General features: G+C 45.1%; 4 protein-coding genes across 10 annotated transcripts in view; 3 read left to right on the top strand and 1 right to left on the bottom strand.

The window, feature by feature from the left end:
* The window catches only part of LOC111079983 (helicase POLQ-like), a 65,942-nt gene that overhangs the window by 34,666 nt on the left and 3,839 nt on the right, over nt 1-27,437 (bottom strand). For 2 of the 5 annotated variants that reach the window (XR_005967934.1, XR_005967936.1), the window contains exons 7-8: nt 27,327-27,431; nt 20,345-20,495 (exon numbers count right to left, since the gene is read on the bottom strand). Coding sequence is in view for 1 of the 5 variants with exons in the window: in XM_022375335.2 (XP_022231027.2) it covers nt 27,354-27,431 (78 nt within the window). In the remaining 4 variants the exon portion in view is untranslated. Of the gene's footprint in view, nt 1-12,090; nt 12,529-20,344; nt 20,496-27,191; nt 27,432-27,437 lie in introns of those variants that run through there. The other 3 variants (XR_005967941.1, XR_005967940.1, XM_022375335.2) reach the window with 3 other exon arrangements.
* Nucleotides 3,335-9,435, top strand: LOC111079989 (protein kinase 4). The gene is given in 5 exon segments (XM_041593721.1): nt 3,335-3,424; nt 4,800-4,942; nt 5,024-5,117; nt 8,097-8,219; nt 8,289-9,435. Coding segments are annotated over 4 exon segments (1,224 nt in total). The 5' UTR covers nt 3,335-3,424; nt 4,800-4,877; the 3' UTR covers nt 9,231-9,435.
* On the top strand, nt 13,572-14,230 carry LOC111079987. The gene has a single exon (XM_022375341.2). The coding sequence runs from the start codon at nt 13,703-13,705 to the stop codon at nt 13,964-13,966; it is 264 nt and encodes an 87-aa protein (XP_022231033.2). The 5' UTR covers nt 13,572-13,702; the 3' UTR covers nt 13,967-14,230.
* LOC111079984 (serine/arginine repetitive matrix protein 1) lies at nt 16,929-27,321 on the top strand. Of its 3 annotated transcripts, none has more exons than XM_022375337.2 (9): nt 16,929-17,017; nt 17,501-17,600; nt 23,154-23,245; nt 23,358-23,557; nt 23,634-23,734; nt 23,805-23,919; nt 24,201-24,334; nt 24,397-26,706; nt 26,756-27,321. In XM_022375337.2, exons 3-8 carry the CDS (start codon nt 23,206-23,208, stop codon nt 26,678-26,680), a joined length of 2,874 nt encoding a protein of 957 aa, XP_022231029.2. In that variant the 5' UTR covers nt 16,929-17,017; nt 17,501-17,600; nt 23,154-23,205; the 3' UTR covers nt 26,681-26,706; nt 26,756-27,321. The 3 variants fall into 3 exon arrangements, with proteins under 3 accessions (XP_022231029.2, XP_022231028.2, XP_022231030.2); XM_022375336.2 differs by having other exon boundaries at nt 26,781-27,320; XM_022375338.2 differs by lacking the exon at nt 26,756-27,321 and having other exon boundaries at nt 24,397-25,732; nt 26,472-26,700.

Here is a 27,437-nt window from a genome sequence, read left to right as displayed (position 1 = left end):
AATTATAATTCCTCCGCCAAGAGACCGGAGTTCTTTTTTGTTTGCTGCTGATTTTTTTCCTACTGTTTCTGGCTGTGTTTTCCTGTGTTCTGCCTTTAATTACCTTCCTACCCCAACGAGGCAGCCTTTGCATAATGGCATTGTTGTTGCCGAAATCATCATTAGAATTTTTATTTGCACAATAATCAACGCGCGGATACAAAAAGAACAAGGGCCCGGGCCGGGCGCCCCAAAAAAAAATCACCCAAAAGTGCATTGTATTTGTGCAATGGCAGAGAATTTTCTGTTATGTTGTTGTTGTTTTTTTTGGGGGGTTGGGGGAGAACACACAACCAGAACAATGAGAACGAAATGCGTTCATCAAATGTGTGTATTTGCGGTCTCTGTTTGCGAGTGTTTTGTGTGTGTTTTTTGGTTTTGGTTTTGGTTTTGTTTTTGTTGTGGGAGTCGCATCGCGGTGGTGAATATTTCGTTACGTCGAGAACTGCAATTGACAAATGATGCTGATTTCAGCACTCGAAAGATGGATGAACCGAACGAGAGAGGATGCCTGCAGTTTGGGGCAAACCTTGGACTACTTGGCTTGGATAAATGTGCAGTTGCAGTTGCAGTTGCTGCACACTACGACTGTAATTAGGAGCAGGAAATCCGATCTGATATTATTGTTAATCCATTCTATTTTAGAGAGCGTTTAAGGGCTAGAGGGGAAGAGCATTAGAGCAAGGAAGGGCATGCCCTATAGCACTTCAAAGTATATTTTAGGAATGTCTAAAAATGATTTCTGCACAGGGCATGTCCAGATTATTACAAGGGCTGTGCCACCCACAGCTCTTGAATACATTTTACCCAGCAAAAGATCAAAATAATTCCCCTCTAAAGGTCAGCCCTTGACTGACCCTGAATGTGAGATCATTAAAAAAACACACAACAGATTCTTCACACAAATGACTTCTGCTCCGTTTCGGCTACGTTTCCAGCCGCTTGCCAGCGTCTAATTATAAAAACATTTCTAAATAAATTTAATAAATTACAGCATTAGTCGCATTATTCGCTGACAAAGGAACGGGGAAAAACTCGCATGAAAAATTGTGCTTATGTTCGGGTGTCACAGCGGCAGATGGAGGCCAACGGGAAGCAAGCATTTATAGTACTCCCCCCCATACCCATACCCACACCCGCACCCACTCCCCTACCCATAATTACTTGATCATTGTTTTCGTCACGTATTAAACCGATTTTCAAATATGAAGAAGCGTTCGCTCATGATGCAGAGGCCATGCCACCTTCAAATGGGTAAAAGTCAAGGTCGTCTGGGGGCATAATAATTTACGGTCACAGCGTGTGAAATCTTCGGAAATTGATGGGGGGGCTGGCGGAGGCTGGCAGAGGAGCTGAGTGCCATTAGATTGTACGCCAAAGAGCTATCAGCTAATGCTTGAAATTCCACAAGAATTGGGAAACCTGCAACCTGCTTGCAGCGGCCGAGACCAACGCCTAATGATAATAAGTAAGTAAAATCCATAGAGCAGACCGGGTTGATGCCCATATTCAGGCTGTGGTCTGGTCTGGTCTGCTGGTCTGTGTTGCTTACAGCCAAGAAACTGCACTCGAAACTTGCGCTGATTAAGGGAATTTCTCACACAATTCGACTACCACCGAAACTTGCTCTCAAACCCAAACCATGAGCCACGACAGCCGAAAGACGTTTCGTTTGGCAATGTCTATTGCCAGTGCTCTAATGCTGTGCTCCGGCTGTGGCTCTGGCTGTGGCTGTGCTTTGCTTTTCTCGAAGGTGAACCAGAATGCAGTCCGTAGTCCAAGTCAAAAGTGTCTCAGATTCAGCAGTCCTAGGTCTCAATGGTCTATGGTCTATGGTCTATGTCGATCTCTCAAGCAATTGAAGCGCATTGAATGAGCCGTCGGAGCCGTCGGAGCCGTCTCCCCAACCGGATTGCTGCTGCTGCCACTGCCACTGCACATCTTTTGAAAGTGAGCGGCTGCTGCGACTCCGAGACGGAGACTGCATCAATTCTAGAGCAAATGAATGTCTCTTGCCAAAGGCAGGCAGCTCTACAAATTTATTGCAGCATTTTATTTTAATTAGTTTAATTTATGATAATTTTTTTCAAATCGAAATTAAATGCAGTCACACAGCAACCAGAATTGCATAAGTAACATCCGCTGGGAGTGACATTCCCCCCCTTGCACAAAGGGAATGATGTTTGGGGGAATATCGAAGGGAAATCAAAGTCTCAGGGGGCTCACTCAGTCATCAATCAGTTTTAGTTTCAGCTGCCAAAATTCTACCATTTTACCATTGCGACTTTAGCCATGGATCCTCATTAAAGTTATAATGATATTGGAAAAATATTCCCAGCATTTAAAACCTCAGAAAACATTAAGAAACATTTGAATGCTTTGGTGTACCTTTGGCTCAATTCTTAGCCTTCGAAAGTACTTTACCAAGATCAATTCTTCTTTCCCTCAAGACTTTGTGCCGTACAATTTCCTCAGTTAAGAGCTGCTAAATATAATCAAATTTTCTTTTATTTGATTTGCCTCTCATCCAAGTCGAATTTTCATTTTTCTGTCATTTGTGTTGCTTTTCCCTTTTGCTTTTCTTTTCCCACCGAGTCATCAATGCGTATGCCAATCGAGTGAGCGAGTTCGTTGCCTAAGTCTTTCGTTTATCCGGCGCTAATGAGCGAACATTTCGCACCAGCAAGCGGCAGGCAGCGGCAGGCAGCAGGCGGCAATTAAATGGAATCGAAATCGCCGTTAAGTTGGCCAAGTGGCTGCCCCCATCAATAAGCAGAAATTCGCACTAATTTTTGCTTTGCTTTTGCTTTTGCTTTGCGACACACTGCCAAACAAACATCCAAACAAAAACCAAAACAAAAGCCGGCGGAAGAGAGGGGCCCACAGCCACACACACAGAGAGAGAGAGAGAGAGAGAGAGAGTGGGACCTCTGCTTAGCCATGAATGAGAGCCATGGCTAAGAGAGAGACCCGAAGCAACGCACACAAGTAAAAAGAAAGAAAAGAAAAAAAAACGAGGCATCAATAGCCACGATGATTTAGTTTTCCAGCTTCGGATTCGGCTTTGGTTTTGGTTTTGGTTTTGCTTTCAGCTTGGGCCACGACGATGAGGTTGCTCTTTGGCAATTCCAGCGATGATGACGCTGTGCATTTTTCTGAGCCAGCCTCGTGCGCTCATCTATCTGTCCGTGGAGACCCCGGACAACCCCGAGCCACAAGCAACAAGCAACAAGCCGCCAACACGCTCTCGAGTATAAAACTAAAATTGATGCGAATTTTTTTCTAACTTTTGCATCAACTTCAAACGCGGCAACACGTGCACCCCAGACGCTCCAAACCGAAACGAAGCACCTCCAGCGTTCGTTAAGAAGTTCGAAGTTGTGAAGTGAGTCTCAATCAGATACGGCGGGAATGCAATCTACTCCGATATATTCCGATCTACGTCCATCCATTCAGTGAGAGTGTGATGTGTGTGCTGTGCTGTGCTGTGTGTGTTTTGTGCGTGGCATTTAGATTGTGCTTCGAGTGCTGAGTGCTGAGTGCTGAGAGATCCAATCGCCAATTACGCAAATTAGTTCCCACGAGGAGTACAAAAACAAAAGCGACCCCAGCTGAACAACAAATTACGCATACGCATAGTGTGGCAATAAATGATGAGAAAATCTAAAAAAGGATAAGCCAAAAAAAAATACTTGATAAAAGGGAAACCTTGTAGTCCTTGGAAACTTTGAATCAAAATATTTAAATAATGGAACAAAATTTTGCAGATGATTCTTGACATTAGGGGTCAAATATTAATTGTAAAAATAAACTAAAAGAGTGAATAGCTCTAAATTTGTTCATATAATATGCAGAAATGTACTGCCAATGCAATCCCTGATTATGATCCAACAGGACGTTGATTTTTCAACCGAAAAGTCATGTAGTAAATAGCGAATTACTTTATGTGAAATTTGTCAAGGGTCAAGGGGAGTTACGAGGATACGCTGAGTTCCTTGGCAGGCATAAGACCTGGAGGATCGGTCTTTATTTGTTCCAGCTATGATCGTAATAAAAGCGGTCATAATTTGGCTAAATAAAAGCTGATTCAGCAATCCCAGAGGATCCCATGCTCAGTATGCCGAGAAATATTATTGGGATCCATTTTGTGCAGATTTCATAAGGAGAAACAGCATCAGACAAAGTGATAGACACTTAAGCGAGCAGCTTACAAAGCCCGGCCATGTAATTTCCATATCGGTTATGAGTGGATTCCCCCAGACATAGACACACAACATTTCCCAATGGCAGCTCCCGTCCCATAATGCCAAAAAACCAATAACAAACAGCAAATACCATAGCCGAATGAGCCATCAAATGCGATGTTAACAATTTGAGGTATTCTCAATTAAGATTCATTTGGGGCCAGGCCAGGCCATCCATTCGCCCGCTGCAAAAGTGAATGCAAACGGCAGCTGCAAGCATCCAAGAAACAGCCCAAGAAACAGCCGCCTGAACAGCAATGCCTGAATCTCCATTAGCAGTTGTGGTGGTGGTGGTGGGGCCGCCTCCTCCAACCACCCTTCCTAGTCCCCCCTACTCAGATGAGTCACAATAAACATGTAGATATAAAATCGAATTATATGCCACAGCAAAGAGAAGAAGATGCTGCCGCAAATAATTTCCTTTCTAAAACAAAAATCAAATACACAGAAAATTAAAATCCTCGACTCGTTTCGTTTCGTTTCGTTTTCTTTTCGATTTTCGTTTTGTATCTTTAGATAGTAACCGAACAGAAAAAAAATCACATTTAAATTACGTATTACCCCGAAATAAAAACCCGAAAAATCACAGACATCATGGAAGCAACAGCGAACAAATCACCGCAGCAGCAGCAGCAGCAGCAGCAACAACATCAGAAGAGGCAGCAGCAGCAGCAACACAGACAGCAGCAGCAGCAGCAGCAGCAGCAGGGGCAGTGGAGCCTCTTCTCGCGCAGCAGCAGCAGCAGCAGCATCTCCACGTACCACTGCCTCGGCCTACTGATTGTCGTGTTCGGAGTACTCTCGATGCTGCTGGCAGGGAACTGTGTCAATGGGGTAAGTCATCGTAAAGAGTCGCGTCTTCCTCCCCAGAAATGGTCGTCGCATCTTTTCGGGCTTTTATTGCTCACAATTATGATTGTAAAAAGGGTTTTTATGAGCCTGGGAAGTGGCTGATTGAATAATTTGTTGTTGGTGCGGGTGCTGGTGCTGGTGCGGGTGCGGGTGTGGTGTAATATCTGATCGTAATGTCTGTGCATTGATTTGACAACTTCATTGGGTTGCACAGACAACAAACGAGACAAACAACAAAAAAGTGTCATCTGAGATAGTTTCCGAGACATTCATTCCGAGTAAAAAACAATAAAGATTGCGCACACCATTTGTCTCTTGTTTGATATGGATCTACAGCACCAGCAACAACACGAACCACCCGTGCAACAGCCACCCTGCAACAACAACAACAGCAACAACAACAAACAGGCTCCCACGCAAAGTTGCAGTCACAGCAACAACAACAGCAACAGCAACAAAGTAACAATTGTTGCCACAAAAAAAGACCGAAAAAAATAGACCAAAAAGGTGCCTCAGCCTGTGCCTCTCCACGCTCCGCTCTCCATCTACCATCTACCATCTTCTTCTTTCTGTGTTGCAAGTGCAACAAAAAGAAGCTGAAGCAAAAGAGAGAAGAGGCTGCAGAGCAAGACGAGGGGGGGAGTAGCAGACAACCTGTCTGCCAAAGTGTTAGACATCTTCTCACGTCCAGAGGTAACCCAAAAGCTCCCTCAAGACTCAAGACGCCTCCTGCGCTTGCTCCTGCTCTTGCTCTACTCTTTTCTCTGGCTCCCTCTCCACAAGAAAGTGTCGTCATTGGGTCTATCCTCCTGAGCTCTGGAGTACTCTGACTACGAGGACTGACTATGATTAGTCAATGATTATGCTTTAGTTGTGATAGCATTTAGGAAGAGAAACAACAGATCCCAGGCAGAAACTGAAAATCAGAAAGATATATCATAGAATGCTAAACAATTACGCTTGAAGTCGGTTCAATTAGATCTATATTTCGGAAGGTTGTGGGATGATCAAAGAGTCCCCCAAGTGAAGTATTATGTGCCTAGATTCTGTCCCAAGAAGTGCTCAAAGAAGTGAAGTGGCCGAAGTCCAACAACATCCATTCCATAAGAGCACACAAAATTCGTTGAGCTGATCATCAGATTTGGCATCTGGCAGCTCGTGTTACATTATCAATTAGCCTTGGTTACCCCCCTAACCGCGCTTGGCAAACACAAACACAAACCAAAAGAAAATGCAGCGAAAATGCAAGGGAAAATTAACCGTTTTCCATTTTACATTTTCCATTTTGCATTTGTTAGTCCATACTCTTATGCCAGAGGGGGCCCCAGGCCCCAACTCGCGCACATCTCCGCTGTCTGCTTAAAGCGAATCGCTTGCTCGGCTCGGCTCGGCTCGGCTCGGCTTGGTATTTAAAGGAAAAACGCTCTCTGGCCAAAGGTTGAGACTTTGTGCAGAGTGGGAGGGAGGGAGGGGGGGGGAGAGTAATTGGGGAGCACAGGGCGGATGTGAAGTGTGGGACTGTCTGCCTTTTTGGGTTACTGAGGCAATGGGCGGTCTGCTCTGCTCTGCTCTCCTCTGGTCTATATAGTTTGTTGCTTCGAATCGTTTTTGTTGCAGTTGAAGTCGGAAAATGTGAAAAACCTCTGGAAAGTTATTAGCGTGAAAATTGGCCAGCGATTGGGAAAAGGCTGAAGCCCCCCGAATGGGCAGTGGGGGGGGAGCTGGAAATAGCTGCAGTAACAAGCACATCCAAATGAGAGGCAGAAGACAGAAGGTGCATCCCATCAGCCCCAGCGGGGCACTGAGAGAAATTAATGGATGGATTTAACATGAAGAGAGCTCCAAGGAAATCTCTTGGGAATATGGAGAAGTCAATGAAATAATTCTCAAAAATGTCTATGCTCCACAGCGACAAAATTTCCCACAACCAAAATCCATTAGCAAACACTCGACAGCCAGCCCCAGTGCCATCCATCCCATCCATCCCATTCCAATTCCCAGCCCATCAAATCTTTGCCCATAACCAATCCCCCCGCACTCCACTCCATCCTTTTCGACATTTTTAGATTAGCATAAACACCGCATTAACCCAAAAAACAACGACAGGCAAACTTTAACCCTTTTAAAGAGATCGTTGCAACCCCCCGCCCCACCCCACACCCTCCTGTTAAGGAGGCAGAAATGAAAGGTGGATTTATTTGAGCGTAACAGGAGGAATGGCAACTACAATGGGAAACTGCATTTAGAGATTAGAAATCGAGGCAAGATCAAGATAGTCGATGGAGATGCAACATACGAGCATGTACATGCCGCCAAATGAGGCTGGAACCAATGCATGGATGATGAGACAATAGAATCGAGAGACAGAGAAGGACGCCACACACTGGTGGGTCGGATCGGTCACATCGTGTGGTGTGTGTGTGTGTGTGTGTGGTGTGTGTCGTGATCCATGATGATGAGGTGGCTGCCACGCTTTATTGTTTCTCTCCCTCTTCGTTGTTGTTTTTTTTCGGTGTGCTTTTCATGGTTTCGTACGCATGAGATTGACAGTTGGTTGTCACATACTCCCCCTCCCCCTCCCCCTCTCCACCCTTCCCCACTCCCCGTGCAACTGTTGCAAGTGCACAGATTTTCAACACTCACCTCACCGATTCTTTTGTTGGCTGAGTTCAGTTTTTGGGGCTGTTGCAGCATTTGCATTTTAGATTTTTCCTTCGTTGTGTGGCAATTGTTTCAAAATGTAATTTTGTGATTGTTTAGAGTTCATTTTGTTGGTGTTGCTGATGCGGCTGCTTGAGCAATGTGCAACAACCCCAATCCACACCCACACCCACTCCCACCCCACTGAAGGTCGGGCCAGCGATGAGATAATTCCCACAACAGAATCAGCAGCAACTTACGAGCATAATATACTTATGAATAATGTGCTCGTTGTTTTGTTTTCTTTTCTTTTCGTTGCAGCAAATCGATGGCTACATTGCTGGCGAGGACTATCCAGCGTACGATGCGGTGCCCAAGGGTCTGGCCTTCAACTGCCAGGGACGCCAGCCAGGCTACTATGCGGACACAGAGACGCGTTGTCAGGTGAGCTATAAGGCAGGAGGAAACCCCACAAAAATTGTCAACTAAACTCCGTTTTTGTAACTCTCGAAGGTGTGGCATTGGTGCCTGCATTCCGGCCATCAGTACTCCTTCCTCTGCCCCAATGGCACTGTCTTCAATCAGGCCGTTCGTGTGTGCGATTGGTGGTCGAATGTGAACTGCGCCAGCTCCGAGCAGCTCTACCAGAACAACGATGAGCTCTATCGCGTCCCAGAGCGCAACCAGCAGCAGCAGCAGCAGCAGCAGCAGCAGAACGATGTATGATATGAGGCCGATGATGAGTATAAGATTGGGACAGCAAATGGAACCAGAGAGCGGGGCGGCAGACAGCGGCAATTTCAGCAAGCACAATACAATAGCAACAGCAACAGCAACACTATCAACAGCAGTAGCAGCAGCAGCAGCAGCAATAATAGAATCCTAGATAGCAGCGACTACAATAAAATGACCAAAAATAGTTTTAGAGGTAGCATGAGATACAGTACCAATCCTCAATCAACATACTCATCATCACAGCAGCAGAAGCAACAGCAGCAGAAGCAGCAGCAACAGCAGCAGCAGCAACAACAGCAGCAGAAGGAGAAGCAGCAGCAGCAGCAGCAACATAATTCTAGTAAAAGTAATAGCGAAAGGAAATCAAAGCCTAGCAGTAGCAGTAAGCAGAAAAATAGAGCTAACCATAGTAGAGTAGAGAGCAACCAAACTAGATCTAGGAATCGCACACATCACAACAGCAACAGCAACGGCAGCAACAGCAGCAGCAGCAGCAGCAACAATCAGAAAAGGAAGAACAACAGCAGCAACAGCAACCAGAAAAAGAAGAACAACAGCAGCAGCAGCAGCAGTCCACGGGGCATGCAACGCTACAACACAAATCAATTCGAAAACGATGCAGAGCTCAAGGATTACAAGAGCAAAATCAAGAACAAATACAACATCGACTATGATCATTCTTTGGATGAAGAATATGAAATAATCGAAGCCATTGAATGAATTAATTTGGCTTGGCTTGGCTTGGCTGTACGCTGGTTGTTCTCATTGTTTAACGCAATTAAACAATAACAGAAACCAAAATTGGCGCCAACTTTGTGACCTCTGCTTTGGACTCTGTTCAAATGTTTCCCAAAATTATCTTTTGTACATACATATACATATAAAAACAAAACATCCTTATCATTGTTAAATACCAATAACATTTCATGCTCATTTAAATTTGTAAAATAAAAAAAAACCTTTTGCTTGTGATGTGAAATAATATTCACTCATGAAATAAAATTTGAAAAATTAGTAACCGCCTCTTTTTGGCTAACGGTTACAAGCAGTAGACGCATAACAGCCAGCTCTTGTCAGTGAGCAGTACTAAAGAGTAACAAAAAAAACAGTTACAAGCAGTACATGCATAGCAGCCAGCTCTTGTCAGTGAGCAGTACTAAAGAATAAACTGTTACAAGCAGTACTTATCGGTAAGCAGTAACTGTTGCAAGCAGTGCTTAACGACCATCTCTGGTTTATTTCTGAGGATCAGATGTGGGTATATTTTACCGATAGATCTGCGGTCACACTGGCTTCCAGCTTTTTTGTTGTTTGTTTTTGTTTTGTTAATTCTGATAGATTCCATCTCAAATATTAGATTTTCTTTGTTTAAACTCTTGGCCCGGTTGTGTATTTGTACTGCGATGGAACTAGGCCTACGGAAGTGTGGATAAATGATGCGGTAATTATGGCAAACAGTGAGGAGCCGCCGCCTTATCGGAAAGGTCTATTTTCTTTGGAATTACGCATGGGAGTGGAAATTATGCCAAGTCAGCTGAAATTTGAGGCTGGAAAGTGAACGAAAAAGTGGCCCAAATGGAAGGTGAATGTCTGCCAGAGCTCTCGAGTGGAATGAGCAGGCGGCAGACACTGGTCGCCCTTCACTTGGGCTTCCACTTTGGCTTAAAATCAACCAAATGATATAATGGAAATGCAGTGGAAAATGTTGTGTAGGGTTCCGGTCCATAGGAAGAGATATTTTAGACAGAACTCTGCAAAGTGAGAGGATTGATAGGCCCCAGAAGAACTGTATCCAATCCCTACAAATACTTCAATATGCGTTACTTAATTCTACAAATATAACACCTGAAAACAAACCAGTTACACTCCGCTATCCCCTCTCTGCCACCCTCTGAAACCCCATGACATCCAGCTGCATAACTAAAATTCAAATTAGGAAGAAATACTCGCAGCAGAGTGGTAGAAGTAGTTCAAGTTTTGTATGCCAACACGCCTGAGACATACCATTTCCGCATCAAATACAAGCAGATCGGTAATTATATACCACAAATGTATGTATTTACATACATATGTATATTCGGGTAGTCGTACACCTACGCAATGGCAGTCGTTCATGCATAAGAAATAAGCCTCCGACTGTGATGCGGAAATATCATCGAAGACCCGGCCCGGCCCGGCTTTAGGCAAATGAACGGAGAAACGGAGCAACAAAAAAAAAACCTAATTAAAAGTCAATTTCAATTTCAGTCATTAACCGAAAGCCGAACAAAGTTTGACACAATTTCGTGTACCACTTTGTGGCGGCCCAAAGACACCTCCGCGAGATGTCCCACCTCCCCACCCCACACTCAGACAACCTCTTTTTCCTGCCTCAAGCAAATGTTATAATATTTTCCCGACTTGACCATTCACCGGTGGTGGTGGTGGTGGTGGTGGTGGTGGTGTTGGTGGTCACCCACATTCGGTTTTGTTTCCCTACGCTACGGTTTTTAATGGCTAAGACAACCACAATAATAATGGCTGCAACGAACTGGTAACTGGAGTCGAGTTAACACCATTTCCATTATGTAAGAGCCTTCTCTTGAACAATATTTCGTCTCTTTGTTACGGCTAGCCCAGCCGGTGGGGTGGGAATTGTCCACTAATTAATATGCAACTAAATAATTTACAATGTGACGCGAATTTTATGCAAAATATCCAAACGGAATATGATCCACAGAGAGGAGCAGGAAAATGATAGAGCGAAGAGAGAGAAAGAAAAAAATACAAATTATTTCATTAACTTAACTTGAAAATGTTGAAATTGTCTTTAATAAATTGCAAAAATTCAATTTATGAGCAAGAGAGGCATTTAACGTAGCAATAAAGAAGAAATCCATTTATATATATTTATTTCATCTCTCTGCATCTGCATTCATCGTCTCTGAATGGAGTCAAACTGCAGGAGAACTTCCTCCAAGATAGCTTAAAACTGCAGCTGTTGCCTCTGTTCTATCATTGCCAAAGTGCTACAGGTTCTTCAAGATCAGAGAAGAGTAACCAAAAATCAGGCACTGCCCCCATAGCCGAAAAAAAAAAGAAGAAGAGTAACAATATCGGCAAAATGTCAGAAGGTCTTTCAAGGTATCTGGTCTCGAAAAACCGGTAGATCCACGCACACACAATACCCAGCGGTCAGCGGACACCAACCAGAGACGAGACCCCAGACTCATCTTGTCATCATCATGCTACGAGTACGTACGGGTACGGGTACGGGTACGGGTACGAGTATGTGAAGTGTCTGCGACTGCTTCTGCGAAATCTTCTTAAAGATTTGCCTGTCCAGCCTGTCACACTGAATCTTGTCCATCCATTATCTCCATTTCGCTTTGAGGCTCGAGTAGCGGGGTGGGTCCCTGAGTTTTCCGCTTTTATGCGACAATTCAACTTCAGCATTTACAAAAGTTTTGCATTCGCCCCAATGGCCAGGAAGAGACGCTACGCGACGCACTGCCACTGGCACTCCACCTCCAGTGAACGGACGAAGGCAATCCACTTTGTATATATGTAATTTCTGCAACTGGTTTTTGTATCTTTTATTTTTCTGATTTTTTGCAATGCAACTTGGGGTTGTCGCATGCGTTTTGAAATTAATGTAAAACATTTCGTTATGGTTTGTTTTTCCCTCTAAGAGACTACTCCTCGGGTCTCCAGCAGCAGCGTCCAGCGGTGAAGTTGAAGTTGATTTGTGTGCTTAGTATAATTGCTGCGATTATCGAAGAGGATTGCTGAAGAGGAGTCGACTCTGCCTCTGCATCTGCCTCTCATCTCATCGGGCTCTGGTCCCTGGTCTCCGGCTGTCTGGTTTCGTTTGGGGTAAGGTTAAGTCGCTTTTTGTTAAGCGATTGTCAAGTGTATTCAAATCCAAAAAGATGCAAACTCTTTGGCCAGTTTTGACAGTGGTTTGTCTCTTCAATTCGTCAGTTTGCCGACAGCAGGCGCAGTGGCGTGCGCTGTAAGGGGGTGTACCAAGTGGAGTCTCCAGCGGAAGGTTGAAGGTGCCATAAAAATATGGTTCATTATCAGGGCCTTTTGGGAGCAAGAGTTGATTGATTGACTTATGATTTGAATCGTTTTGGATCAGAGTTCAATGAAATGAGTTTAAAATTTGAATATTACTTGAGAGATTTGGGTTTTATTTTGGGACTTTCAGGGTTCAATGATTGCTCGAGTATTGTTTGGAAATAAATGTAAATTTGATGACTTCAGGGTGTAAGTATACAGCATATCATATGAAGATACACTCTGGTATGTTTTTGGGCCTATGGGATCTTCCTTTTAAATATATTACCTCTATAGACCTCCCATCCATAGATTACCTTTAAAGTATAAAGACCTTCGCTGAGCCTCTCTTTCTTGGCATTACCAAATCTCCACATGATTCAAGGTTTCCTCCGTCCCAAAAATTGGATCTTCTTGCTCCCCTGAACATTTATTTCTCTCGATTTAAATATTCAACTTAATCAAACAACCATTTTCTATGCTAATCAAGCAATTTGACCTGCCTCAAGCCTCCACACACACACACACACACACACACACTCACACAAATATTTCCATATATGTATGTATCAACCATTTTGTTGGTCACACCTTTTGCTCCAGTTTTCGGGCCATTTTTCGCAATCCAATTTGTTTACTCTGCTGGGGATCATCTTTCGTTCGATTCAAATTAATTTTCAGTCAAATTAAAGCGAAATTAGTTTTGTTTAACTTTTACAGGGAGCCGAAAATACCCCCCGAAAATAAAGAAAGAAGAGAAAGAGTGACAAAAAGTGAACGAAACGAATGGCGATGCGATGCGATGCGATGCTCTATGCAAATTAACATAATTAAGGTGCCTATGCTCAATGAAAGACGAACCTCAATCAACACTACTATCGAATGCAAATGAGCCCAAAGACCATCCATGGAGGCGACATCACTCAAGCAGCCGAAAGCGAAATGTGCAGCATCACAGCAGCAAAACTTTAAAGCCAACAATTGCATAATAAAACCGTGAAGACAGCAGGAAGGAGAGGGCAGCAGACACCAGAGGAAGCGCTATAGAGAGAGAGAGAGAGAGAGAGACGACCTCATTTACCCAAAATCGCAATCGTTGATCAAAGATTAAGAGACTCAGAGAGAGAGAGAGAGAGATCCAAGCAAACATTATGGATCTTTGGGTAATACTGCATCAGGTGTGCCTGCATGTGCTGGACGTTTTTAAGATCTACTTAAAGTTTGCATTCCTCACGCTGATCGTCTACCTGGTGGCCGAATGGTATATCATACGCTATGGCGCTGAGCTGGAGGCCCAACTGGATGCCCATCTGGTGGAGGGCGCCGAGCGGCCAGAGGACACCGACGAGCGGGCCGCCTCGAATACCACTCTCGGCAAGGTGTTTCGGTTTGTGGTGAACTTTTTCATCCTATAAACAGGTGATGGATCGAACACAGTAGCCACCAACAACCAATACACTGAGCGACCAAGGTCAATCACGAAGTTGAATCGATTTTCTGTCTTTCGCGGAATTGTAATTCGATTCAGCAGACAGGCCAGGCAGGCAGGCAGCAGGCAACATCTCAAGGCTCCGCCCCGTTAAGAGAATGTACAAAAACTTATGATACAATCGAACCAGTTGCACATTAAGCAACAACAATAAAACAATAACAATAAGGAGCGAACTGTAAAAAAACAAGTTGAACTGCTTTTTACTGTGGAGGGGGCGGAGGGATTGGGGTTCCTTCATTTAGTTACAACAATATTTACATTACATTTGGATTTCTTTTGGTCAACAGAATGTACAGTACAATGACTCAGAACTGATTTTAGGGTGAGGCTGGCACGAAACGAATTTGGGCTAATTGAAAAAGCAACAAACAAAAAAACGGTCACCACAAAAAAACACCGCAAGAAATTCGAATAAAATAAAGAGAACTGAAATGCAAAATAAACTGCAATTGTTAAGGTACTTTTTAGGGGCTCAGCGTTGCGATTCTTTGTTGAATTTCAAGTGAACCAAAAGGCAAGACGCATGGAATGCAATGCCCTCTAAAATATTCCGAAAATTCCTCAGACATTCATTGAAAAATATCCAATTTGGAAAGCCAAATCTTAGCTCCAAAGTTGCATTTCCCATCACATCAAATCTCGAACAAACTACAGACAAAATCCTACTACCACTTCAAGACAGTATTACAATAAAAACTAAACCCAAATATTACATTTTTATCAGCGGAGAGGGAGGGGAGGGTACTATCTAAAGCAGCGAAGCATTAGCGGAACGATCGATCTGTAAGGTAATGGTGTGGAGGTAGCAGTAGGCTGTTGAAATTGGTGCTTTGGTGGTTTTGCTTTTGCTGGTGGTTTTTGTCGACCAGTTAAGTTAAGTTACAACACGTTGACGTTGTCGCAGTGGTTGTGCATGTGTGTGTGTGGCTACCTGCCACTGCCACTAATGTGGAATACCGGTTCAACAAACCGTTCAGCAACAGGCGACAAGCGGCGACCCACACACACAGTGCTCCCATTCTCATACAGATATGGGGAGGGGAGCAGGTACAGATACAATATAGAGGAGGAGTGGAGTAGAGTAGAGTATCTGTGTAAGTGGGAATGGATGAACGTGTAACTAGATCGGAGGCGCACGCCGTGCAGCACTCGCAGCAAATCCATTCCGCATGCTACAGATACGAGAAGCGGTTTTGGGTCTCTGCTCCCAATTTGAATACCAAAACAATCGCCAGACTTGAGTTCAATCCGCTTGAGTAGAGTTTGCTTTTGGGATTGAGCTTAGTTCGTTTCGTTTTTCCAATGCAACTTTCACACACGGAACGAAACGCAGATGTCGATGCCGATGCCGATGCCGATGCAGTGCAGTGCAGTGCAGTACTTTGTGACGCAATGGAGAGGCAGAGCCGAGTGCCATAATCCCCCCCATCGACTGATTGATTCCCCAAGCAAACAGAGTCTGGTTTAATGTTTAGTTAGCATTATTTTGCATTCGAATCGAAATCCAAACTGCACTCGAAATGGCCTACGGCTGCGTATGCTCGTCCAACATTTAATTGCTAAACGAAGCGAGCCACTCGAGCGGACCACGGACCACAGACCACGGAACATGCGGCGTATGCGCAATAATTCATGAGCCGTTTAAATTATTTTTGGTTTATTTTCAATCTTCTTCGCTGTGTTTGTGTTTGTGTGACTAATGCCCTGGCAGATGGCTTAGAGTCGGGGTTTTGGGCCAAGACTCGGTTCATTAATTGAACTGTAACCGTCATTTTGGTTGGGTTTTTGTTATTGTTTTGCTTCCCCCATTATGTCATTGCGGTCAACCAACGTAAGGGGCAAGGAGGAAGAAAAGGCATTTATTTCATTTGAAAACTTGTACAAATATATCATGCATATTAGTTGGTAATCGATAATAGATCATGAGCAATTTGTTAAGTAATTTAAAAATGGGTTAAACAAAAAGCTACAATGGATGAGGGTTGTAATATAGAGGGGAACAATATATGTACATACATATGTATATGTCTTTTTAAATTAAAGATTTTGTTGCTCATGTGTCCACACTTTACGGAACTCAATTTTAAACTTAGGAAAAATCCTCAGACAATGCTGAACAATTTCAACAATTTTTATTTCTGGATTAAAAACTTCATCAAAATTCCCAAAAAAATAATATCAACCATTACACCACAAATTGCTCACTTGAGGACAAGTATTAATTTCTGTTACATTTTTACCATATTTTGCAAGAAAATGAGACTGGGGTAAAAAATCTTAATCAGTAAACCTGTTAAGCACGATTATCGAGCAGTGGCGCACAGCACACCACACGCTCAAAATGCAGAGCAAAGTCACAGAAAAGAAAAGGCACAACACACAAAAGCAGAGAAGCAAAGAAGCAAAGCCACAGAAGCCAAAGTACATATCAAAGGTATAGAAGGTCTCTGCTTCTGCTTCTGCAAAAGTTCCAGAAGAAACGCCACTGTGCAAAAGCAAATAATCACATAAGCATAAGCCAACAAAGTCACAGAGAGAGGCAAAGTCTCAAAACCAAAGACACAACACACTCAAAGCTTAAGAAAAGCTCAACCTCTAACTTTGAGTGGATAGGAGAGACTTGCGCTCTGCTCTGCTCTGCTCGGCTCGGCTCTCTTCTGCTGCTGCTGCTGGTGCTGGTGCTGCTTTTGCGGTGACAACGTGCAGAGCATGCGCAAAGCGCAAAGCCGAATGCCGTCGAAGCGGCAATAAACCTGTTTGGAGTGGAGCATGCGCATGCGCGGTGGCCGCAGACGAACCAAAATTAGCAACGAAGAGAGCTTTTGGGGGTAGAAAAAGCAAAGGCAAAAAGCAAAACCGAATTCCCATTTTTATGCCAACCTCGCGCGTTGGCCAATACGATCTGCAACTTTAGACATCAGACTGCAAGCGGTCAGCCAGGTGAACGGCAGCCAACACAGCCACCTCGCACAAAGTAAGTGGGCGTGGCAAATCCGAGTGCATATCTATGTACATATATCTATCTGTGTGTTTGTGCGCGTGTGCAGTGTGCGATGTCAAAACTTATATAAAAATCATAATAAATCAGAGATCCAAAGCAAAATCAAGTGCATTTCGGATTCAAATCAAAAAGTGTTGCCGGAAAAAGTGCTGCAAAGTGAATGAATTGCTGCGGAAAAGTGCTGCCAATCATAAAATAATTAAAAATTAAATGATTTTTAATGTAAAATCAGTTATAAAATGAGCAAAAACAGCTATAAAAATTTCCACAAACACAAATGGAGAGACGCAGACACACACTCACACACACACATGTAAAACAAAGAAAATTGCATTGAAAAATTGCAAGTAAATGTTTCTGTGTGCTTGTGTGTGTATGGATTCGTATCTGTGTTTGCGTCAGTGGCAATATTTATTGTTCATTTAGGAAATAATTTTCTTTATATCAAATTTATAGAAAAATACAATCAAAATCAAAGGGGGAAAAATTGCAAAACCAAAAGCTTTGAAGATTCCTGTGGATTATTTTAGCAAGCATTTTGGAGACACAGAAAAAGGTAAGAGTATATATTTATAGATATATAAGTCAAACACCTCCGTGCAGAGCCAACACCTTTTGCACCGCAAAACCCCTCCTCTATCGACCATATCCGACCATCTCCCATGGCCAAAATATACAAACAGCGTTTTGCAAACTCAAAAATGATCTCAGGCGTTGCTAATTATTTCTTTGCGCCTTGTACAATACCTAGGTATATTGTTAGCCAGTGTTACACCGCCCTCCCCCTAACATCGAGGCGGTCCTCCTCTTTGATAGCCCCGTGCTACAGTTTGTTGGCTGTTGTTGTCTGCGCATCTTCAGCGAACACCAAAACAGCAGCAACAGCAGCAACACCACGAATATGGCCAACATAACTGAGCCAAGATTTTACTTTCATCATCGCGACCATCAAGCGACCAACAGGCAACAAACAGCAGCAGCAGCAGCAGCAGCAGCAGCAGCAGCAGCAGCAGCAGCAGCAGCAATAGCAGCAACAGCAGGCAGGCAGCAACAAATGAAATTTTGAAATTTTACTTTCATCCATCTCTCTCGTCTCGTCTCGTCTCGTCTTGAAAAACGACGTTTTGTGAATTTTATTTGGTGCGTCGCTTTTCACTCTCCATTTCTTTGCTCTTTGTACTTTTTCACAATTACGAAAAATATAGCACTAATATTTTGATAATTGCACCCAGTAGGAGTGTACTCGTAGACTGTTTCTTGGTTTTCTTTTCTCTTGGGAAACGCAACTGAAGTGAACCCTCTGCAGCAGGTCAGACCGATAGTCCCCACAACCACATCCCCATCCCCATCCCAGCATCGGATTGGATCGGGGACAACCGGAATGGGCGATTAAAACTTATTTGTGGAACAGCTTCAGCAACTTTGAGACAGAAAAAAACAAGCACAAATTGATTTTGGATTCGGTTTTTGGACTTGGACTTGGATTTGTATGTGGATGTGGCGGCAAAAAGGAAACTTAGTTTTCACTTGCCGCCATCGCACATGGCACACAGCACATGGCATGGCATCGCATCGCATCGTCGGTGTGTCAGCGACACGAAGATGCTGTTCGAGATGCAAACAGCTGGAGGGAAAATGCATAAAGAAAATCGACTGGCAGGCGGGCTATGGTTGAGTTAGCCCGAAGATTTAGGTGATAGATGGGGCCTAATTGGAGGATTTTTCACAAGGGAAACTTTGTCACCGGCAGACGAGGGAAGGTAAAACCAGAAAACAGAGAAAACCGATCTAAAGAATCATGGCAGACTCAAATGTAATGGGTTTTTTCGGGCATTCTCTTTTTCAGCAATCGCTTGTGTGTCTCGAGTCGTGCATCAATGTGTGGGAGCGATGGCAGCTGTTGGGAACAAGGATTAGAATGTAATCGGTCATATTAGAGATCCCAAGACACATGGAACGTGCTCGTTCCAATGCAGCTACTTTTCAAACCTTTCAAAACAATATGTTCCAATGAAAACCCATTAAATGAGGGAATGAATTATTGTCCAAATGCCTACTAACCAATAACAAACTCGTCTGATTACCTCAAAGCAAGATTTCCCTTCTAGAAAGAATCTATACATAAAATCTATTCAAGAGCACAACTTTGAGTGGATATTCCTAATTCTCTCGAATGTCCCTCGAATAAATTTAAGTTCTTGGAACTACAATATATATGTAGGTATATAATATTTTTTGCCAAGGCAAATTGCTTTAATTTAAATGATTTAGCAATCAAATTAGACAAATTAATATGAAATCTAATCAAGACGCGTTATGGTCTGGTGAATCAACAAATTTTCTGCCCAATTAAGAGCTCAAGCCTTCAAGCAAGAATCAGCTTCCTCAAAGCCATAGATATACATATATATGAGATAATGCCAACTGAAGCATAAAAAGTATGCTCGAATTCCGAAATTAATAAAAACTAATAAAACTAGTGTGCCATCAGGTGCCAGGGAGAGGAGATATTAGATCTGCAGTGCAAACAGAAGAGGCGACCTTGAAAGTACCAAAAGCGAAGCTCAGCGCAGATCAGCTCTCATAACAGCTTATAAAGATGCTAATTTCCTGTGACAACCAGCGACATGGCGACCCGTCTTGGCCAGCTGGCAAAACTGGCTAAAAGAGAGAATGGAGGAATGGAGCAGAGGGAAGACAGATGATTGCAGACACAAAAAACTTGTCAACGACTTCTGTTTCTATCGTGCAACCGGATTGGGGCAGCCACTCGAGCCATGATAATGATTGTCCCCCGGCCGGACACACGAAACCCGTTGCTGACGTCGAAGAAATTTTATATGAAAATTAGATGCAAATGAAAACGAGAGTTTATTTTTCAGAGGGTCTAGACTCTAGACTGTAGAGGAGATGTGATGCTGCCTTTGGCCATGAATGCATGGTGGAAAATAAATATATAAAAATGAATTTAATTGTGCATTGTGTGTGGTGTGCGTGTGGTGTTGTGTGGTGTGGTGTGGGAGGAACTGAGAAAAACCTTCGAGGCTGCTAATTCTAGGCGCCGCTTATGGTTGCAGAGAGAATCTTTGAATCTATGTTGGGAAATTTTGCAAACATTTCAAGGAAAAACAATACAAACAAAATACAAAAATTTAAGTGGATCTATTAAATGCTAGTCCTAAACCAGATCTACATTTTATTGGGGTACATTTCCGTTCATTGTACTGGCAGATGATCCATCAATTAATTCCCAAAACAAAAGCAGCAACAATACCAATAATAAAAAATATAAAAACTTACCGGCATTTGTCATCGTGCTTAGCCTTGAATTTGAACTTGGCCAAGACAATGCGGGTAAGGTGAGGCCTGCCTGCTCATCGAGACCCAGACAATTTATTGTCGTGCGCTTCGAGCTATGCTCTTTTTCGGTCGGAGTCTGTGAATCCGTGGGCTGTAAAAGATTAGATGCCAAAAATTAATATATTAATATTTCATTTATGGGCCCATGCACTGCACTAAATTTAAACAAAAGCCACGCCAGGCCATAAGCTTAATACTTTGTTTAGAAGGCAGGCGATTTATCACTAATATTCGAAGACAGCTAATGGCTAAGGCTGGCCTCAACTTAAAGCCCAGACAAGGCGGCTGCAAATGTACATAGAAGGGGTAAAAACTGACACCAGGTTGATTGATGGTAGGTTTTTAGAGAGATTGGTTTGAGGCCCATAACTGGCTGGGAGAAGGCCTTAAGCGAAGCTAGTGCTACTAGAGCAACCTCCGCCTCTATTGTAGATTACAAGTGGGGAATCATTGGAACATTTATTTAGATGTTAACTCGACCAATGAGTACCACTCAGGTTACACGTAAATGTGGAAACATTTCCCCATTTGAACAAATTCTACAAATGCCAAAGATGTCTTCCTACTTATTCGTGTTTATTCATGTTATGTTAGGTGAATCATAAAACCCATTAGGGAAGAATTACTCCATAAATGTTGCAAGTAGGTAGGAAACTTTAAGAATAAAATTGATCCCTTACCAAGGGATATATTTAGGTAGCAGAAACAGACAAAATATAAATATTCCCTAGGTATAGAATGCAATATGGGGATGGGGTAATAACAGACGCAAATAATTGTTATATTATGATGGGAAATAATTAATGATAAGGGTAAAACCAGGCAGGCAAAGCTTGAATAAACGCAAAATGAATTAATAGAAGCATTAATTGGGTTTCGAAAAGAGATTATTAAAATAGAAGTTTCCGTCTCGATATAAAGACCAAATCTCGTGCTAAACTTAGGGTTAAGGTTCCTAATCCCAGGTGCAAACACACGATTACGGAAAAACTTACACAATGTGCACTTGTGCATTCTCCACTCCCCAGAGAACCCTTTGGCATTTCCATACCATGTAGACATTAATTTCCATTGAAATTGTTATCTGAGCAAATCACCACAGAGCCACAACCATTATCATATTTTGTCAGCGAGGACAGACATACATATATACATATGTATATATACATATATCTGAACAAACAGAGTCACAGCCCACGCAGGGAGACGAAATGTCAAAAAGTGCAAAGCAGCTAAAAGCCACAAACAGACGACTGACGGACCGACGGACAGACATCAAATCAAATCCAATCAAATCTCCACTTAAAATGCACGACACACATTTTGTTTAAACAACAACAACAACTGCAGCAACAGCAACAAAAACAGACACAGAAACAGGGTGTGAACGGCAACATCTTTGAACCTCCGATGGGGCATAAAATTTGAGCAAAAATTGTGCCATGAATAAACCGTCGAGGAGCAGTCGGAGGAGGAGATGAAGAAGGAGAAGGAGAAGGAGGAGCGTAGCGTCCTCTTGAGTGCTCAAGGAAACCCCAATAATATAAAACAATGCATAATAAATACATTTCCAAAGGCAGCCAAAAGTTGCATTCAACTCTGTTTATCGACTGCCAAATTACAATGCTCCAATGATCTTTTAGGGGGCTGGCGCTGGCAGTCGTTTTGCATTCAATTTTGTGTGGACGAAACGAAGACCCGAAAGCGTCTTTGCTCGAAAAAAAAAAAAAAAAACGCATTGGAAATGAAAGTGATTGCTGATTGTCGGGTTGTTCGTTCGCTTTTCAATTTGTTATAGTTATGCATTGTGTTTGTATTATTATGTGGTCGGTCGCTTGGTCGGTCGGCAGTACTTACTTATTTATTTTGCTGTGGCTGCTACCCTTTCAATTTCGCCCGAAACCAAATGGCTTTGGGTAGGGGGGTACGGGGTACGGGTACGGGTACAGGGCGCTCTCCTTACGTAAGGTTCCCCCCGCCAAAAAGTGACATTGAAGGCTGACACCAAAGCTAATTATGCAATTACCCACCGACAAGCAAACGACACCTGAGACGGAAATCGGAAAGTGAAGCCGATTGGAAGGTGTACTTCCACACAATGAATTTGTGCTTAAATATAGCACATAATGAGAGCATGTTGTATTTAGTTAATGGAACATTTAGCGAAGAATGAGATGAGTAATCGCATGGAATTACCTTGGCTGTTTTTTGCTCGTTAGTTAATCAAATAACGATCCTTTCCAATGCGACCGATACAGGGCGGGGCTTTTCAGTCCAGAGGGCCATCTTTGGATTGTTTTTCGCTGTGTGTTTTCTTTATACATTATCTGTATTCCTCAAAGTATTTTCACTTCTACCCAAAACGTTGGCCAGACAAATGGAAAAGAAAATTCAACAGCAAACCCCAAACCAAGTAAAGAACACTTTCTACAGCCAATTTTAGCCAGAATGCATTTCTTTTCCGCCTTTAAAATACACGCAAGCCGAAGCTCTCCCCAACTTGAATGACAGCCGCAGAAAGTAGCGTTAGTCCCCGGGAAGAACGTGTCTGTAATATCAACCAGTACCCAGAACATGGGGCCCCAAAGGGAACGAGAGACAATTCTTTTGTTTCTTTTTGTTTTCGAAGCGTTCAACGACTTGGTCTAGAACATAAATAATTTACCGCGATGGCGTGGGTGTGGCTCTGGTTCTGGCTAATGGTTATTTTAATGTGTTATGTAATATTTGTGTGGCATTATCGTTTCAGTTAAGCGACAAGTGGTGTTATATCCCCAAGGAGATCAAGAGAAATCTTCAAGATGAAAAGCGCCAAGCGCTGGCTGTTCATGACAGCAACAGGTGAGAGGATAAACGCACACAATGAAAACCCACATAATCGTGTGTTTCGAACGGGTTCCTGTCCTGCGGATTATGCAATCTTTCAAGTTTTTGATTACGTTTTTGTTTCCAGTGCTGCTGCTGAGCCTGTTGGCCTGCTCAGAGGCTGCCCTGCCCTTCAAAAAGGTCTCCATTGCCAAGACACCCGCCTCTACAAGCAGCACCACCAGCACCAGTACAACCACAGAGGACACACCCGTCGAAGAGGAGAACACACCAGTGCCACCCAGTGGCGAGGGCAGCAGCAGCAGCAGCAACAGCGACGTTGCCAAGGTGAGCGATGGGAAGTTGGGGAAGATTATTCCCGTGGCTTACTCGATTATTTATGGTGTAAACTCTCCCCTGCCAGGCGGACAATAACACTCGCACGTCGACAAAGAACTCCAAGCTGACGGGCATACCGCAAATCGATTATATTTGGGATCCCAATCTGCCAAGGGAACTGCATGGGTAAGTAACGAAGAGTGTGTGTGAGTCTGTCTAAGCATCTGATGCAGCATCGTTTCTCGCTTCCCAACAGCTTCAATCTGTCGACTTATCCCTTCCTGTCGACGGTGCCACCCATGGATGAGATCCACTTCAAGTGCGAGGGCCTCCACGATGGTTTCTATGCCTCCATTGAGTACAAATGTCAGGTGAGAGCAAAGAGGCAAGAGGCGACAAGGCGACGCACGACCTTGTCCAATTGGTCAAACACTGCCAGCCAAAACCCTATGTGCATGTCCAGTAATTTCTCTTTTTCAACGCTCAACGGCGGGTTTACGGGTTTACGTGACGCCAAAACTGGTTTACGCCGTTCGATCTTGACCTCAAAACGGGGAACTTTGTTTTGCCAGCGCTAAACGTTTGGATTAGTTATGGCCAAATAATGGAATGAACTAACAGACACCACTTGGACAACATCATCTCATTGCAGATATATCATCATTGCGTCTATGGGATACGGCACGATTTTCTGTGCGCCAACTTCACGGCCTTCGATCAGAAGACATTCATCTGTCACTTTGCCTCCGATGTGGACTGCGAGGGATCCCAAAAGTACTGGAGTAGGTAAGAGATCTTCGAGTGAACTTTGAGGAAAAACCAGGCTAAGCCTACCTATATATTTGCAGGAACGATGCACTCTATATGGCCACCACTACCACCTCCACGACCACCACAACCATTGCGCCGCCGCCCACGCAACCGGCTGCACCGCGTCGTCGGCTGCAGAGACCACAGCGACCGCTGAGGCGGCCGTACAACCGGCGACCCATCGATGACTACTACTACGATGAGGAGGATCAGTATGAGGACGAGTATTACGAGCGACCGACGCGCAGGCACAAGACCAGGCCGCGTCAGCGCAAGCCCCAGCTGGACGCGGACTACGAAGATGAGTATGAGGAGAAGCGGGTCGAGCCTGAAAAGCCGACAAGACGCAACCGAAATCGGTACAGGGATGAGGAGGAGTCGCTGGACGAGGACTACGAGGAGCGGCCGGCAATCCGTAGGGGAAAACCCACGCCGGGAGCCGCTGGCCGGAAGGTGGCGCCGCCTCGAAAGCCCGGACGAGCTGAGGAGCGACGCAGCTTCAATGACGATCGACCGCTGGCCAGGCGCCGCAGCAACGAGAAGCGCACAACGCCCTCGTCCGCCATCGACGATCTGGATGAGTACGAGAAGCCGTACGGCGGCACGGACCAGGAGGAGGCTGCCGAGGAGCAGACGCCGCAGAAGGTGAAGACCACACCGAAACCCCTGACGGAATATATCACGCCCAAGGCGGCCGCCGCCTCTGTCTACGCCCGTCCCAGGGCTCCCCCAAAGATCGCCCGCCCCGTGCCCATCACCGAGAAGAAGAAGTACTCCTATCCGGTGCAGAAGAACACGGCCACCGCCCAGCCGCCGTCTGGGAATGGGCAGGATGAGGAGGACTACTCCCAGGAGCAGGCCCAGGAAGATGACTACGAGCAACCGCCGCCGCCGCCGGCCAGGAACATCCCCCGACGGCGCACGCCCCCAGCGCCCAGGGCGGAGCAGCAAAAGCCCACACGGGCCACGCTGCGGAAGCCCGTGACGGACAAGAAGCCGCTGGAGGAGGATTATGATGAGCCGGCCGAGCAGCCGGAGCCACCACGCAAGCGGAAGCGTCCTCTGGCCCCCAGATCTCGCGCCCCAGCGGCCGATGTGGACTTCGAGGACGAGGACTACGAGGAGAGCCCTGCCCCAGCGCCAGTAGCAACAGCAGCTCCGGCACGTGGCATCCTGAGGGGTCGCTCCAAGGCAACGACCACTAGAAAGCCCATAGCGCCACGTCCCCGCCAGCCCATCGTGGAAGAGGAGGACACGGCAGAGCCCAGCATCAGCGAGGAAGAGGCGCCCGCATCCCCGATTGCTCCCCGCTCGAGAGCGAATTCCCTGGGCGGAAGGACGGCGCCAGGAAAAAGCGCACAGCGCCCCTCATCGGTACGTGTGGTCAAGCGACCCTTCCTGCCCTCACGGGGCGGTAGCCCCTATCTGCCGCGTGGCCTTCAGCCAGTGGGCGTGGCCCTGAAGCCAGTGCCGCCAGTGACGACAGACAGCACGCCCATCGATATGGGTTCGACCATCTCGGGGGTGCGTCTGCTGGAGCACGGGGCCCCGTTGCTGCGAGGACGGCCCGACAGCAGCGAGGACGAGGTGGTGGAGGAGGAGGAGGAGGAGGAGCAGAACGATGAGGAGGCGCCTCCGTCTCCGAGTCCGCCGCGTACCACGCTGCCGCCTCGCAGCGCCCTGCCGGCCACGCCCAAACAGCAGCAGCAGCAGCCGCCGCCGAAACTGAATCTCGACGAGCTCTATGAGAACGACTACGATGTGACGCTGAACGATGCGCTCGATCCCACGCTCAAGCCGCTCTCGCCAGTGCCACAGCATCAGCTACAGCTTCAGCATTCGCATCCGCTTCCATATCAGCCGCAGGCACAGCCGCAGGGTCGTCCATACGCCAGTGCCTATACAGCTCCTACTGGTGGCAGCTCCGCCTCATCCGCCTACAATCCATTCGCCTATCAGCAACAGTATCAGCATCCGAATCATCCGCAGCAATCATCCGCAACATCAACATCCGCTTCAGCTTCAGCATCAGCATCCGCATCAGCCCAATCGCGATCCCAATCGCAGTCGCAGCCAGCGAGCTACCATAGTGATTCCTATTTCTCATCGACAGATATACGCAGGCGGGCGATTGTCCCGTCGCAAGCCGCGCGTCCACATCGACACGAATACGCTGCTCCCAGAGGACCAGCCGCTGGAGGAGCAGGAGCAGCAGCAGCAGCAGCAGCAGCAGCAGCAGCAGTCGGCGGTCCAGGAGTGAGTCAAAACCATCAAATGGGTGGACGGATTGCCCAGCATTTCTACGATGAATTTGCCTATTGAATGCGGTATACAAAGTGTGTTATAAGGTGAGTAGATACTTGGCGCCATTGTGCCCCTGTGCCATTCCCAGCTAAGATGATCTTTCCTTTTTGGCTTGCAGTTTCTTCAGCTGTAAATAAGTTTCCCCAACCCCCCACCCCAAACCACCAAAACCCCCCATGAGAGCAAGCGAGGAGGAGTGGAAGGATTCGTGTCCCCCATACTTTAGTCTACTCGTAATTCGTAATTCCCCCATAAGGTTAAGAGAAGAACTTAACTCCTTACGTATAATACCCTATGATACATTGTATAATACTCAATTGTCGTGATAGTAGCCGGGACAAAACACGTTTGCGCATTTGTCTGTCCTTAATCTCTTTGTCCCCAACATCGTCCACCATCAACACCACCACCAGTACCACCCGTAGCCCCTACTAGAGGCAACCAACATCCAGCAGGAAGGAAGTAGGAAGCGGAGCGCAGGCAGACCAGCAATACAAGCGGCCAATGTCCTTAATGTACATTTAGAGAGAAAAGCAATTTACTTAAATTCCTAATTTAAATTCTGTAATATTTGTAAGCTTTGTCCAGAGAAGACTTAAGTCCGTGTGCTTAACTAAACTAAATACATAATAATAAAATAAAACAACACAAATGGAACACTCACTCACTTAACGCTACCGCTGGCGGCCCACTAATCACTGGAGCGCAGGCAGACCTTCAGGTTCTCCGTTTCCTCCTCCAAATGATCTAGTTTCTTCATCAATATAATCTACAA

The sequence above is a fragment of the Drosophila obscura genome, unplaced genomic scaffold, assembly GCF_018151105.1.
Source record: "Drosophila obscura isolate BZ-5 IFL unplaced genomic scaffold, ASM1815110v1 contig_1, whole genome shotgun sequence".
Lineage (NCBI taxonomy): Eukaryota > Metazoa > Arthropoda > Insecta > Diptera > Drosophilidae > Drosophila > Drosophila obscura.
The sequence above is the reverse complement of the archived record's forward strand: the minus strand, read 5'-3'. Positions and strand labels throughout refer to the sequence as shown.

Coding starts and splice junctions, on each gene's coding strand:
- LOC111079987 (XM_022375341.2), top strand. CDS start 13,703: ATGGATCTTTGGGTAATACTGCATCAGGTGTGCCTGCATGTGCTGGAC.
- LOC111079984 (XM_022375337.2), top strand. CDS start 23,206: ATGAAAAGCGCCAAGCGCTGGCTGTTCATGACAGCAACAG. Junction 23,735..23,804: donor CTGCCAAGGGAACTGCATGG/GTAAGTAACGAA, acceptor GCTTCCCAACAG/CTTCAATCTGTCGACTTATC. Junction 23,920..24,200: donor CCATTGAGTACAAATGTCAG/GTGAGAGCAAAG, acceptor ATCTCATTGCAG/ATATATCATCATTGCGTCTA.